The sequence below is a fragment of the Lytechinus pictus genome, chromosome 4 (genome assembly GCF_037042905.1).
Source record: "Lytechinus pictus isolate F3 Inbred chromosome 4, Lp3.0, whole genome shotgun sequence".
Taxonomy (NCBI): Eukaryota; Metazoa; Echinodermata; class Echinoidea; order Temnopleuroida; family Toxopneustidae; genus Lytechinus; species Lytechinus pictus.
The window spans coordinates 25,255,614-25,271,598 of record NC_087248.1 but is presented as its reverse complement, the minus strand read 5'-3'; the positions used below and the strand labels follow the sequence as shown (position 1 = coordinate 25,271,598).

General features: G+C 31.9%; 1 protein-coding gene across 1 annotated transcript in view; it reads right to left on the bottom strand.

Moving 5' to 3' along the window:
• Positions 1 to 13,001, bottom strand: part of LOC129258779 (uncharacterized) — a 28,139-nt gene extending 15,138 nt beyond the window's left edge. Inside the window, exons 1-5 of the mRNA XM_064098716.1 lie at positions 12,219 to 13,001; positions 11,335 to 11,499; positions 8,625 to 8,807; positions 6,122 to 6,304; positions 3,850 to 4,038 (exon numbers count right to left, since the gene is read on the bottom strand). Coding sequence (XP_063954786.1) covers positions 3,850 to 4,038; positions 6,122 to 6,304; positions 8,625 to 8,807; positions 11,335 to 11,499; positions 12,219 to 12,557 — 1,059 coding nt within the window. The 5' untranslated portion in view covers positions 12,558 to 13,001. The remainder of the gene's footprint in view (positions 1 to 3,849; positions 4,039 to 6,121; positions 6,305 to 8,624; positions 8,808 to 11,334; positions 11,500 to 12,218) is intronic.
• Positions 13,002 to 15,985: the final 2,984 nt, after the last annotated feature.

The following is a 15,985-nucleotide window of genomic DNA, read 5'->3' as shown; positions in this document are numbered from 1 at the left end:
CTTAAAAGAAAAATATGGTCCGTGGTTACATGTAGATGCGTCATTTATTAAATCCGCATGGTTATTCGGGTGTTTTGCATTCTTTATACAAAATATTCGAGATCTGTATAAAAAAAGACTATGAAAAAGTCATCCAAGATCATATTTATCTCGAAAGAATAATGGATTTTTCGGCCCATATCATGCCTTTTTATCAATTGATATTTTTGTATATATGTACATAAATAGTTCTATATCAGCTGGCAATCGCTAGGGTACCATCCTTTCTATCCTTGTCTCATCTAATATGCCTTTGTATGTATGTATGTATGTATTCTCAAGCAGTTTAAAGGGTACCCCAGGTAGACAATAATTATGTCTAGATAACGTGAAATTTACTGACCAAAAGCGGTAAATTTCAGCAAGAACTGATGTATAATTAAATTAATTATTATGATGATTTCAGTTTTCATTTTTGTTTGTTATGACATGATATCCTAACATTTCGAAATTGAAAAAATGTGGATATGTCTCCTTGTAATGAAATTGGTTGCAAAAAAAAATGTTTATCTTACACATTACACCAGTGTTGTAAAAAGTATTTTGTTTATCAACGGTTGACAATACTTGAATCAATATAATTTAATACAATAAAAAAGCATAATAAGTGAAATAACTTCATAAACGTCCTCGTCATGGTCATTGCATATTCATGAAGACATGTATTGAGCTGTTTCTTTCACCAAATATAAAACACTCTTTGTTATTCCCTGTAATTTCGATCAAATTATCAATATTTTATTTGTCTGAGTTTGCTTTATCGATTCGAAGTATTGCGTTCAGCGTGAAGCACGGCCTTATAAGATGGAATAGAACATACATGTTATTATAATACCCGTATTGTGAGCCAGTTAGGTAATATGTCATATTTATTTAAATTGGATTAAATTTGAAGGAACAAGGGTATTCAAATTGCTTGTTTTGAATTTAAAGAAACAGCCTCCAAATATATTAGATGAAACAATTAATATTCGAATGGCACCTACAGGTTCATCGTTTATTATTTGAACATAATATTTTAGATATTATGTACATTACTAGACGGACGCGTACTTGTCAGCAAGGGGAAAGAGTGATAAATAATGGCTCATTTCAATAAACAATAAAGTAAACCACTACCTACTTGCCTATGACAAATCTTACATAAAACTTGTTATGGTCTTTAATTATTCAGGAAGGAACATATAAAGTACAGTGCGTCACCGAAAAAGGGACACCGGAATTAATTGTAATATTGCAAATAGAATCATTAATTTTCTTCATCAAATGAACGAAATGATAATTATGCTTCAATTATTTCATTTGATATTCACCTAATTATTTATATAACGCATGCATGACTGAATTAGAACTGACGTTGACCGAGATCAATGTAATTGATATCAAGACGCTCAATCTGGAATAGTAGTGACATAATGTTTAAATAAAAAAATACATCAAACAAGGGTCTGATTGAGCAAATTAACTCTATTCTACATTCGGTTTAATGAGCAAACCTTGATCATCTAATCATTAGAAATTAATCTTCTTCGATCACATAATGTTACGAAAATCACAGTAATTTTCTCTCACAACTAAGAATGAAAAAAAAAAAAATTCTTAATCATGTCATTGTTTATCTAATCAAAGGCTAATAATTTGCCCTATTTTCTTAAAAGAAAAATATGGTCCGTGGTTACATGTAGATGCGTCATTTATTAAATCCGCATGGTTATTCGGGTGTTTTGCATTCTTTATACAAAATATTCGAGATCTGTATAAAAAAAGACTATGAAAAAGTCATCCAAGATCATATTTATCTCGAAAGAATAATGGATTTTTCGGCCCATATCATGCCTTTTTATCAATTGATATTTTTGTATATATGTACATAAATAGTTCTATATCAGCTGGCAATCGCTAGGGTACCATCCTTTCTATCCTTGTCTCATCTAATATGCCTTTGTATGTATGTATGTATGTATTCTCAAGCAGTTTAAAGGGTACCCCAGGTAGACAATAATTATGTCTAGATAACGTGAAATTTACTGACCAAAAGCGGTAAATTTCAGCAAGAACTGATGTATAATTAAATTAATTATTATGATGATTTCAGTTTTCATTTTTGTTTGTTATGACATGATATCCTAACATTTCGAAATTGAAAAAATGTGGATATGTCTCCTTGTAATGAAATTGGTTGCAAAAAAAAATGTTTATCTTACACATTACACCAGTGTTGTAAAAAGTATTTTGTTTATCAACGGTTGACAATACTTGAATCAATATAATTTAATACAATAAAAAAGCATAATAAGTGAAATAACTTCATAAACGTCCTCGTCATGGTCATTGCATATTCATGAAGACATGTATTGAGCTGTTTCTTTAACCAAATATAAAACACTCTTTGTTATTCCCTGTAATTTCGATCAAATTATCAATATTTTATTTGTCTGAGTTTGCTTTATCGATTCGAAGTATTGCGTTCAGCGTGAAGCACGGCCTTATAAGATGGAATAGAACATACATGTTATTATAATACCCGTATTGTGAGCCAGTTAGGTAATATGTCATATTTATTTAAATTGGATTAAATTTGAAGGAACAAGGGTATTCAAATTGCTTGTTTTGAATTTAAAGAAACAGCCTCCAAATATATTTGATGAAACAATTAATATTCGAATGGCACCTCCAGGTTCATCGTTTATTATTTGAACGTAATATTTTTGACATTATGTACATTACTAGACGGACGCGTACTTGTCAGCAAGGGAAAAGATTGATAAATAATGGTTCATTTCAATCAACAATAATATAAACCACTACCTACTTGCCTATGACAAATCTAAAATAAAATATTAATGGTCTTTTATTATTCAGGAAGGAACATATAAAGTACAGTGCGTCACCACAAAGAGGGACACCGGAATTAATTGTAATTTTGCCATTAGAATCATAAATATTCTTCATGAAATGAACTGAATGATAATTATGCTTCAATTTTTTCATTTGACATTCACCTAATTATTTATATAACGCATGCATGACTGAGTTAAAATAAATGGGAAATGGTGCTATCAATCTTTAATTTGCACGAGAAGATTGCGATTTTGAGTGAGTTTTTTCTGGCATTTTACTGCTATCTATTTGAAAAAAAATCATACCCCATTATAATTTTTTTCCTCTTCAATATGAGACCAAAAGCGTAAAATATGATCGACGCAAAGGTTAATAAAAAGTTGGATGAAAACATGCTTGATTTCTAGCTATTCGACGGATGGTTGAAAAAAAGCATTTCTTTCCCCCACCAAAACAGCAAGAAATTTATAGCCTAACGTTGAATGCTGCTCATGCTAGGGAAGGAAAGCACTTTATTCTTGCAGGCTGGAGTCTGTGACTATAAAAATGTAAAATCAAGATCATCATGATTGATTGATAGATTGACTGAATTTATTCTTCTTCTCTTCCAATTCAAACACAAATTACAATACAAATTTAAGTAAAATATAAAAGACGTAAAAGAAAAGGGAATCCACTTTGAAGCAATGTCTGCTCATCTCGGTTCCCTGGAATAAATGACGGATTATAATGAAATTATGATAATAATTAAGAATGTTCAACGGAATAATAAAATAATACAAATTGGGCCATGCGCTTTATGCCTATACACAATTTTCAAACTATAATGATATATCATTCCTCTGGTATATAACATTAGACAAATTTTTGTTTAAGAAAGTGAATATCCTCATCACTTCATATTGCCCTTATTGGAAGAAAATGGTTTGAAACGTAAAGAAAAACGAAAATAAGAAACTGAAAAGATACCTTTGCACACGATGCTAAGGATGATAACATTGAATAGAACTCGTCATGAAATGAGTATCTGTAGAGGAAGATTTCTTCATCGAGACAAAGTTCCCTGAGATGAGGCATCTTACAAATGAACTGAGCGAGATCACGTGATGCAGACTGACGTTGACCGAGATCAATGTAATTGATATCAAGACGCTCAATCTGGAATAGTAGTGACATAACGTTTAAATAAAAAAATACATCAAACAAGGGTCTAATTGAGCAAATTAACTCTATTCTACATTCGGTTAAATGAGCAAACCTTGATCATCGAATCACTGGAAATTAATCTTCGTCGATCACATAATGTTTTGAAAATCACAGTTACTGTAATTTTCTCTAACAACTAAAAATGAAAAGAAAAATTATTCTTAATCATGTTATTGTTTATCTAATCAAAGGCTAACAATTTGCCTTTTTTCTTAAATGAAAATTATGGTCGGTGGTTACATGTAGCTGCGTCATTTATTAAATCCGCATGGTGATTCGGGTGTTTTGCATTCTTTATACAAAATATTCGAAATCTAAAAAAAACATATGAAAAAGTCATCTAAGGTCATATTTATCTCGAAAGAATAATGGATTTTTCGGCCCATATCATTCGTTTTTATAAATTGATATTTTTTTTATTATATCTATATGCATAGTTCTATATCAGCTGGCAATTGTTAGGGTACCATCCTTTCTACCCTTGTCTTATTTTATATGCCTTTGCCAGTGTGAATGTATTCTCAAGCAGTTTAATGGGTACCCCGGGTAGAAAATAATTATATCTTGATAACGTGAAATTTACTGACCAAAAGCGGTAAATTTCAGCAAGAACTGATGTATAATTAAATTATTGAATGTCAAAAAATAGCATTATGTTGCGAAAACAGTCAAATACGCTGCCATGAATACAGTATACAATAGTTGTTCTGATGATTTCAGTTCTCAGTTTTTGTTTGTTATGACATGATATCCTAACATTTCGAAATTGAAAAAATGTGGATATGTCTCCTTGTAATGAAATTGATTGCAAAAAGAATGTTTATCTTACACATTACACCAGTGTTGTTAAAAGTATTTTGTTTATCAACGGTTGACAATACTTGAATCAATATAATTTAATACAATAAAAAAGCATAATAAGTGAAATAACTTCATAAGCGTCCTCATCATGGTCATTGCATATTCATGAAGACATGTATTGAGCTGTTTCTGTCACCAAACATAAGACACTCCTTGTTATTCCCTGTAATTTCGATCAAATTATCAATATGTTATTTGTCTGAGTTTGCTTTATCGATTCGAAGTATTGCGTTCAGCGTGAAGCACGGCCTTATAAAATGGAATAGAACATACATGTTATTATATTACCCGTATTGTGAGCCAGTTAGGTTATATGTCATATTTATTTAAATTCGATTAAATTTGAAGGTACAAGGGTATTCAAATTGCTTGTTTTAAATTTAAAGAAACAGCCTCCGAATATATTTGATGAAACAATTAATATTCGAATGGCACCTCCAGGTTCATAGTTTAATATTTGAACGTAATATTTTAGACATTATGTACATTACTAGACTGACGCGTCTGTCGTTATTTGTTCTATCATCGTTTGTTTCTATTATTTACGTATTTAATATCAACAGGGGAAAAGAGTAACAAGTAATGGTTCATTTCAATAAACTATCAAATAAAGCACTACCTACTGACCTATAACAAATCTAAAATAAAATATTAATGGTCTTTAATTATTTAGGAAGGAAAATATAAAGTACAGTGCGTCCAATTAAAGAGGGACACCGGAATTAAGTGTAATTTTGCCATTAGAATCATAAGTTTTCTTCTTGAAATGAACGGAATGATAATTATGCTTCAATTTATTCTTTTTCTCTTTCAATTCAAACACAAATTACAATACAAACTTAAATAAAATATATGAAAGACGTAAAAGACAAAGAAATCCACTTTGAAGCAATGTCTGCTCATCTCGGTTCCCTGGAAATAAATAACGGATTATAATGAAATTATGATAATAATCAAGAATGTTCAACGGAATAATAAAATAATACAGATTGGGCCAAGCGCTTTATTCCTATACGCAATGTTCAATCTATAATGATATATCATTCCTCTGGTATATAACATTAGACATATTTTTGTTTAAGAAAGTGAATATCATCATCACTTCATATTGCACTAATTGGAATAAAATGCTTTGAAACATGAAAAAAACGAAAATATGAAACTGAAAAGATACCTTTGCAGACGATGCTAAGGATGATACCGTTGAATAGAACTCGTCATGAAATGAAGAACTGTAGAGTTGATTACCGAGGTAAAGTCCCCTGATATGAGGCAGCTTACAAATGAACTGAGCGAGATCACGTGATGCGGACTGACGTTGTGTGAGATCAATGTTTTTGATATCGAGACGCTCAATCTGGAATAGTAGTGACATAATGTTTAAATAAAAAAATACATCAAAGAAGGGTCTGATTGAGCAAATTAACTTTATTCTACATTCGGTTAAATGAGCAAACCTTGATCATCGAATCATTGGAAATTAATCCTCTTCGATCACATAATGTTATGAAAATCACAGTAATTTTCTATAACAACTAAGAATGAAAAGAAAATTATTCTTAATCATGTTATTGTTTATCTAATCAAAGGCTAATCATTTGCCCTTTTTTTCTTAAATGAAAATTATGGTCGGTGGTTACATGTAGAGGCGTCATTTATTAAATCAGCATGGTGATTCGGGAGTTTTGCATTCTTTATACAAAATATTCGAAATCTGAAAAAAAAGACTATGAAAAAGTCATCTAAGGTCATATTTATCTCGAAAGAATAATGGATTTTTCGGCCTATATCATGCCTTTTTATAAATTGATATTTTTTGCATATATCTATATGCATAGTTCTATATCAGCTGGCAATCGTTAGGGTACCATCCTTTCTACCCGTGTCTCATATTATATGCCTTTGCCAGTGTGAATGTATTCTCAAGCAGTTTAAAGGGTACCCCGGGTAAAAAATAATCATATCTAGATAACGTGAAATTTACTGACCAAAAGCGGTAAATTTCAGCGAGAACTGATGTATAATTAAATTATTGAATGTCAAAAAATAACATTATTTTGCGAAAACAGTCAAATACGCTGCCATGAATACAGTATACAATAGTTGTTCTGATGATTTTAGTTCTAAGTTTTTGTTTGTTATGACATGATATCCTAACATTTCGAAATTGACAAAAATGTGGATATGTCTCCTTGTAATGAAATTGGTTGCAAACAAATGTTTATCTTACACATTACACCAGTGTTGTAAAAAGTATTTTGTTTATCAACGGTTGACAATACTTGAATCAATATAATTTAATACAATAAAAAAACACAAGTGAAATAACTTCATAAGCGTCCTCATCATGGTCATTGCATATTCATGAAGACATGTATTGAGCTGTTTCTTTTACCAAATATAAGACACTCTTTGTTATTCCCTGTAATTTCGATCAAATTATCAATATGTTATTTGTCTGAGTTTGCTTTATCGATTCGAAGTATTGCGTTCAGTGTGATGCACGGCCTTATAAAATGGAATAGAACATTCATGTTATTACGTTACCTGTATTGTGAGCCAGTTAGGTAATATGTCATATTTATTTAAGTTCGATTAAATTTGAAGGTACAAGGGTATTCAAATTGCTTGTTTCAAATTTAAAGAAACAGCCTCCGAATATATTTGATGAAACAATTAATATTCGAATGGCACCTACAGGTTCATTGTTATGGTATTTTATTATTCAGGAAGGAACATATAAAGTAGAGTGCGTCACCGAAAAGAGGGACACCGGAATTAATTGTAATTTTGCCATTAGAATCATAAATTTTCTTCATCAAATGAACGGAATGATAATTATGCTTCAATTCTTTCATTTGATATTCACCTAATTATTTATATAACGCATGCATGACTGAGTTAAAACAATGGAAAATGGTGCTATCAATCTTTAATTTGCACGAGAAGATTGCGATTTTGAGTGAGTTTTTCTGGCATCTTACTGCTATCTATTTAAAAAAAAAATCATACCCCATTATAATTTTTTTCCTCTTCAATATGAGACCAAAAGCGTAAAATATGATCGACGCAAAGGTTAATAAAAAGTTGGATGAAAACATGCTTGATTTCTAGCTATTCGACGGATGGTTGAAAACACAAGCATTTCTTTTCCCCACCAAAACAGCAGAAATTTATAGGCTAACGTTGAATGCTGCTCAGGCTAGGGAAGGAAAGCACTTTATTCTTGTGGGCTGGGGTCTGTGACTGTAAAAAGGTAAAATCAAGATCATCATGATTGATTGATAATTATGCTTCAATTTATTCTTCTTCTCTTCTTATTCAAACACAAATTACAATACAAACTTAAGTAAAATATAAAAGACGTAAAAGAAAAGGGAATCCACTTTGAAGCAATGTCTGCTCATCTCGGTTCCCTGGAATAAGTAACGGATTATAATGAAATTATGATAATAATTAAGAATGTTCAACGAAATAATAAAATAATACAAATAGGGTCAAGCGCTTTATGCCTATACACAATATTCAAACTATAATGATATATCATTCCTCTGGTATATAACATTATACAAATTTTTGTTTAAGAAAGTGAATATCCTCATCACTTCATATTGCACTAATTGGAAGAAAATGCTTTGAAACGTAAAGAAAACGAAAATAAGAAACTGAAAAGATACCTTTGCACACGATGCTAAGGATGATAACATTGAATAGAACTCGTCATGAAATGAGGGACTGTGGTGTCCATCATCGAGACGAAGTTCCCTGAGATGAGGCATCTTACAAATGAACTGAGCAAGATCACGTGATGCGGACTGACGTTGACTGGGATCAATGTACTTAATATCAAGACGCTTAATCTGGAATAAAAGTGACATAATGTTGAAAAAAAAATACGTCATCAAACAAGGGTCTAATTGAACCATTGAACTCTGTTCTACATTCGGCTAAACGAACAAACCTGGATCATCCACTTATTCGTAATTACTCCTCGTCGATCACATAATGTTATGAAAATCACAGTATTTAGCTCTAATAACTATGAATGGAAATATGATTATTCTTAATCATGTTAATGTTTATCTAATCAAAGGCTGTTAATTTGCCTATTTTCTTTAAAAAAAAACCTGGTCGGTGTTACATGTACATGTAGATGCATCATTCATTAACTCGCATGGTGAACCAGGTTTTATGCATTCGAAATCTGTAAAAATACAATGAAAAAGACATCTAAGGTCATATTAATCTCGAAAAAAATAATAGATTTTCGGCGTGTATTATTATTATTATTATTATTATTTATTTGACCATTATATTATAATTATTATATTACCATATTATAATGCCTTCTTAGGAATTGCTGATGTTTTTTAATATATTTATATTCATATTTCTATATCAGCTGGAAATTATGAAGATACCATCCTTTCTACCTTTGTCTCATCTACTCTATGCCTTTGCCAGTGTAAATATTATGTCCATGCAGTTTAAAGGGTACACGGGGTGAAAATGATTGTATCTAGATGAAGTAAAATTCACTAGGCAATAACTGTAAATTCCAGCAAAATCTGATATAAAATTAAATCATTGAGTTTGAAAAAATTAGCACTATTTTGCAAAAAAACAGTCAAATACGCTGCCATGAATACAGTATGCAATGGTTGTTCTGATGATTTCAGTTCTAAGATTTCGTTTGTTATGTCATGTTATCCTAACATTTCGAAATTGAAAATGAAAATATGTCTCCCATTTAACGAAATTAGTTGCAAAAATATTTAACTTACATTATTAAACCAGTGTTGCAAAATAAAATATTTTGTTCGTTCACGGTTTTCAATTAATTCAATTTAATACGAAAAAGTGAAATTACATCATAAACGTCCTCATCATGGTCATTGCACATTCTTGAAGACATGTACTGAGCTGTTTCACCAAATATATTACAATTTTGTTATTCCCTGTAATTTCGATCAAATTATCAATATGTTATTTGTCTGTGATTGCTTTATCAATTCAAATTATATTGCGTTCAGCGTCAAGCACAGCCTTAAAGGAAGAGAACATACAGGTTACCGTTATTGTGAGCGAATTAGGTAATATGTCATATTCATTTAAATTTCGATTTAATTTGAAGGTAAAAGGATATTCGAATCCTTTTTTTTTAAGTAGAAGAACGGTCTCCGAATAAATTGATGAAACAACTAATATTCGAATGGCACCTACAGCTTCATAGTTTATTATTTAGACGTAATATTTTAGACATTATGTACATTACTAGACGGACGCGTCTGTCATTATTTGTTCTTTCATTGTTTGTTTTTATTATATACGTACTTTTCAACAAAGGAAAATAGTGAAAAATAATGGCTCATTTCAATAAACAATAAAATAATCCACTACCTACTGACCTATAACAAATCTAAAATAAAAATGTTAATGGTCTTTAATTATTCAGGAAGGAAAATGTAAAGTACAGTGCGTCCAATTAAAGAGGAACACCGGAATTAAGTGTAATTTTGCCATTAGAATCATAATTTTTCTTCATCAAATGAACAGAATGAAAATTATGCTTCAATTCTTTCATTTGATATTCACCTAATTATTTATATAACGCATGCATGACTGAGTTAAAACAATGGAAAATTGTGCTACCATCTTTAATTTGCACGAGAAGATGGCAATTTTGAGTGAGTTTTTCTGGCATCTTACTGCTATCTACTTGGAAAAAAAATATACCCCATTATCAATTTTTTCCTCTTCAATATGAGACCAAAAAAGTAAAATATGATCGATGCAAAGGTTAATAAAAAGTTGGATGAAAAAATGCTTGATTTCTAGCTATTCGACGGATGATTGAAAAAACAAGCATTTCTTTCCCCACCAAATCAGCAGAAATTTAAAGGCTATTAGCTGAAAATACACAATAAAAACTTAAGGTGAAATACATAGTCATTTCAGTCAGAAGAAACAAATGTTTGGTTGTAGCACATTAACTTGGTGGGTTTATGAGTTTCTAACATTTAAATTTTTTTCAATGGTTTTAAGGTTTTGATAAATAGATTTATTCATTTAATTTCAAGAATTCCAATGAAACCAAAATATGATTTGATTTTAACTGTTGAATGAAATTGTCATTATACTCTATAATGAATTGGAATAAGATATGTGATACTTGATTACCCAAAACATATTTGAAAGAATCAAATAAGATTTACAAGAATAATAATTCAGTATAGATATGTACAATTTCGCTTTATATGAGGCATCATAGCCCCATTAGACAAATTAATGGCAACAGAATGAGGAGCATGAACAAAAATAAGATCTTGTATGGTTTGCTTGTAAGTGCTACTCTTTTACATGTAAAAACCTCCTAACATATATTACCTTTGTAGTTGATGTCATCGACGATGCTGTTGAGTAGAAGTCATCATGATACTGACCGTAGAGTGTGAGGTTCTTCAGATGATTCATCTTACAGATGAACAGAGCGAGATCACGTGATGCAGACGGACGTTCAATGAGATTATCATTGTGATGAAGAATCTCAATCTGATATAATAGGAACATAAAAATGAAATCAGGGTTACTGTACATTAATCCGTACACAGAAATGGGAATATAAAAATCAAATTTATCATGAATACAATGCAAGAAACAACACACCAATCTAGTATGGCTGTAATCATGGTAATACAAAATGATATCATAATCGAAAATCTTCATGGAAATCTTTTTTCATATCTGCTAACATTCCACACTCCGTATTTTGAAAGTATCGGCCTGATTATTAACTGAAAATACACAGTAAAAACATTTAAGGTGAAATATATAGTCCTTTTAGTCAGATGAAACAAATGTTTGGTTGTAACACATTAATTTGGTGGGTTCATGAGTTTCTAACATTTAATTTTTTTAATGGTTTTAAGGTTTTGATAAATAGATTTATTCATTAAATTTCAAGAATTCCAATGAAACCAAAATATGATTTTATTTTAACTGTTGAATGAAATTGTCATTATACTTTATAATGAATTGGAATAAGATATGTGATACTTGATTACCCAAAACATATTTGAAAGAATCAAATAAGATTTACAAGAATAAAAATTCAGTATAGATATGTACAATTTCGCTTTATATGAGGCATCATAGCTCCATTAGACAAATTAATGGCAACAGAATGAGGAACATGAACAAAAATAAGATCTTGTATGGTTTGCTTGTAAGTGCTACTCTTTTACATGTAAAAACCTCCTAATAGATATTACCTTTGCAGTTGATGCCATCGACGATGCTGTTGAGTAGAAGTCATCATGATACTGACCATTGAGTGTGAGGTTCTTCAGATGATTCATCTTACAGATGAACTGAGCGAGATTACGTGATGCAGACGGACGTTCAATGAGATTATCATTGTGATGAAGAATCTCAATCTGATATAATAGTAACATAAAAATGAAATCAGGGTTACTGTACATTAATCCGTACACAGAAATGGGAATATAAAAATCAAATTTATCATGAATACAATGCAAGAAACAACACACCAATCTAGTATGGCTGTAATCATGGTAATACAAAATGATATCATAATCGAAAATCTTCATGGAAATCTTTTTTCATATCTGCTAACATTCCACACTCCGTATTTTTGAAAGTATCGACCTGATTATTAACTGAAAATACACAGTAAAAACATATAAGGCGAAATATATAGTCATTTTAGTCAGATGAAACAAATGTTTGGTTATAGTACAATATTTTGGTGGCCTTTTTGAGTTATTAACATTCAAAGTGTTCTTGCAAGGTTTTAAGGTTTTGATAGATTAACTTCAAAGCATTGGAAAAACTGTTAGTGGTTTATTGTATACAAAATGGCATCAATGAAATCATATGATTTGATATCTTAATTATTGAATAAATTTCATAATATACTATAATGAATTCGAATAAGAAACAATGAATAATATCGTTGGATTTTAAGTACTAATAATTTACATGTAGAGCGTTGTGACCCAATATATTAGTCTTGAAACAAAAGGTCTGGGTACGAATCCCAGCCATGGCGTAACTTTTTTTCAGCAAGCAATTTATGCACGTTGAGCTGCACCAAACCAAAGTGAGGAACATGAATCGATACACGGCATAATCATTTTTCTTAAACGCACTGAGCGCTGAAGGCAGCTCTAGCTAAAGCCGATGTAATAATAATAATAACAGACCGGACCCGAAAATGAAATTGATAAATTATATACCAACCGAAAGCTTATAAGCTACTAAATACAGCAAGGTATGCTTTGTGCATTTTCACCGCTTCCCAGCTGAGTATTTTGCTTAAGAATATTCCAATTATCAGGCTTCGAACCCCGCTTTAGGCTTTATTGTGCATTTCACCTGCCTCGTCACGTTGTGTAAGAAGCGTCGTGATTTCATAGGTTTGTACACAGAAAAACTGGGTGATTTTTTGCTTTCCAGATAACGCATTTCATTCTCTTTACTTCTATCACTGAGGGATATCACATATATTTTTCGCATACATTCGTAATTCCGAAGCTTCGTAATTCCGAAGATTCGGTTATTCCGAAGGTTCGTATTTCCGAAGGTTCGTAATTCCGATGGTTCGTTAATCCAAAAACGAAATAAGGTTCGTAATTCCGAAGGTTCGTTCATCCGAAAACGAAATAAGGTTCGTAATTCCGAAGGTTCGTCAATCCGAAAACAAAATAAGGTTCGTAATTCCGAAGGTTCGTTAATCCGAAAACGAAATAAGGTTCGTAATTCCGAAGGTTCGTTAATCCGAAAACGATATAAGGTTCGTAATTCCGAAGGTTCGTTAATCCGAAAACGAAATAAGGTTCGTTAATCCGAAAATTAAATAAGGTTCGTATTTCCGAAAATAAAAATTATTCATTTTGGTAACAAACACGGTGTTGTCATTACAAGATAACACGATATTATGCAACGATCGATGATACATGCGTGTGTTGTGGCCAAAAGCATGTATTTCATTAAAAATAGGCGCCCGGATTAAGCATAGGCTAATTTCGATTTTATCTGAGCAATTGCTGCCTTTAGCAAATGGTTTAAGGATGCAGGGGATTAAGATTGTTGGTCGCGTGCGAGTAACCTCCAGATAATAGGATTTGTATTGGAGGTGATATCATTTTTAATAACAGCTTCTGCTGGTAATAAAAATAAATATAATACTAATAATGATCCTTGTGAGATTTGAAAGCGCGAATCGCAAGCTCAAACTAGTAGACATTTCATGTAACAAAACTTGAACTTAAACATTCTGAGCATTTTTCGTAATCGTGAGAAAGATGTGTATCTTACTAAAGAATTAACGCGAGCGCGAAGCGCGAGCTGTAATTTGTTTATATACTGAACTGGGGCCCGTTGCATAAAACTTTTTACCTGAGAAAACTCAGATTGTTTTTACCGGAGTTTTTGCCCTGTGCTAAAGTCAATGGTGGAAATCAGACTAACCTTAGTTTTCAGTTTTTACCAGAGTTTTCTCAGGTAAAAAGTTTTATGCAACATGCTTTAGAAAGTAACCTTTTAAGGACTGCATTTAGTGACTCATGAATAGTATATCTCACGAACTAAATAATGAGAGCGCGAACCGCAAGCTTACAATTTGTGATATTCCAACCTGAAAACTGGACATTTGATACATTTTTTTTTGTAACCAGGAATAGAATGAGTTCCTCAATAAACAATACTTGATGCGAATGAGAAACGTGAGCCAAATTTTTCCGATTTTCCAACCTGACAACTGGACATTTTAGTAAGCATTCTTGTCCAAAAAAATAATTGATGCAAGTGCTAATAAGCGCGAGCCCAAAAGGGTATTCCATTTTGAAAAAGGTCACTTTTTTCCGACGGGTTTTTGGGGGGCAAGTATCCACCCCCCCCCCCCCGTCCCCGGTTCCGCCACCCCTGAGTGAAGCGAGCAAGATTTTGGAGCATGGGCGATTTAGCTCCAGCAACTTGAACTCTTTTTGTAATCATGAATAGGGTGAGCATCTAAACAAAACAATTAATGCGAATACAAAGCGTTTTAAATATTTGAATATATATATATATATATATATATATATATATAGAAAGAGAGAGAGAGAGGCAGATAGGCAGAGTGGCCGACTGACAAGAAAAAGTGGATATTTCAAAGATTATTACTTGGAGTTCAGGAATGGGAAATAAATCTCTCTAATCAAATGATGGGAGCTCGTAGCGCAAGCTAAACATTTTTTCCATATTCAGTACTTTTATAATCATGAAAAGAATGCGTAATCGCGTATCTCGCTGAAAGCTACAAAAATCGAAAAGTGAGCACAATAATCTGTTTAAATTAACTAGAAAATGACCATCATGAAACTTCAAAAAAAAAAAGAAGCTCGCTCCTCATCAGTTTTTTATTTGGTATAAGGTATTCGTCCAGTTCTTGGTAACAAAACATGCATAGAATGTCCACTTTTAAGGTTGGAATATCACACATTTTTGGTTCGCGTTTTGCGCACGCACTAATTATTGCTCATTAAGGTAGTCATTCTGATCCTGGTGAAATAAAATTCCTAAAATGTCCAGTTTCATGGATAGAATATCACAAATTTTCAGCTCGAGCTTCGCGCTTGCATTTATCGATTGGTGAGATATGTAGGCCTAGAGCATATCCCATTCATGAGTCACCAAATGCAAAAGGTTCCTCGCCTGGTCAGTATATGAAAAACTTCAGCGCTTCGCGCTCGCTTTTGATTCTCTAATTAAATTCACATCCTTTTTTCATGATTACGAAATAAAATCGGAACGTTTACTTTTTATGTGGGGCGTTTTGGCCCAGTGGATAAGTCTTCTGACTTTAAGGCAGAGGGTCGTAGGTTCGAATCCAAGACACAGCATTATTTCCTTCAGCAAGAAATTTATTCACACTGTGCTGCACTCAACCCAGGTGAGGTGAATGGGTACCCGGTAGAAATTCGTCAATGCCTTCCTTTGGGCGCCTAGGCAGCCCAGCTAAAGCCGGGATAATAAT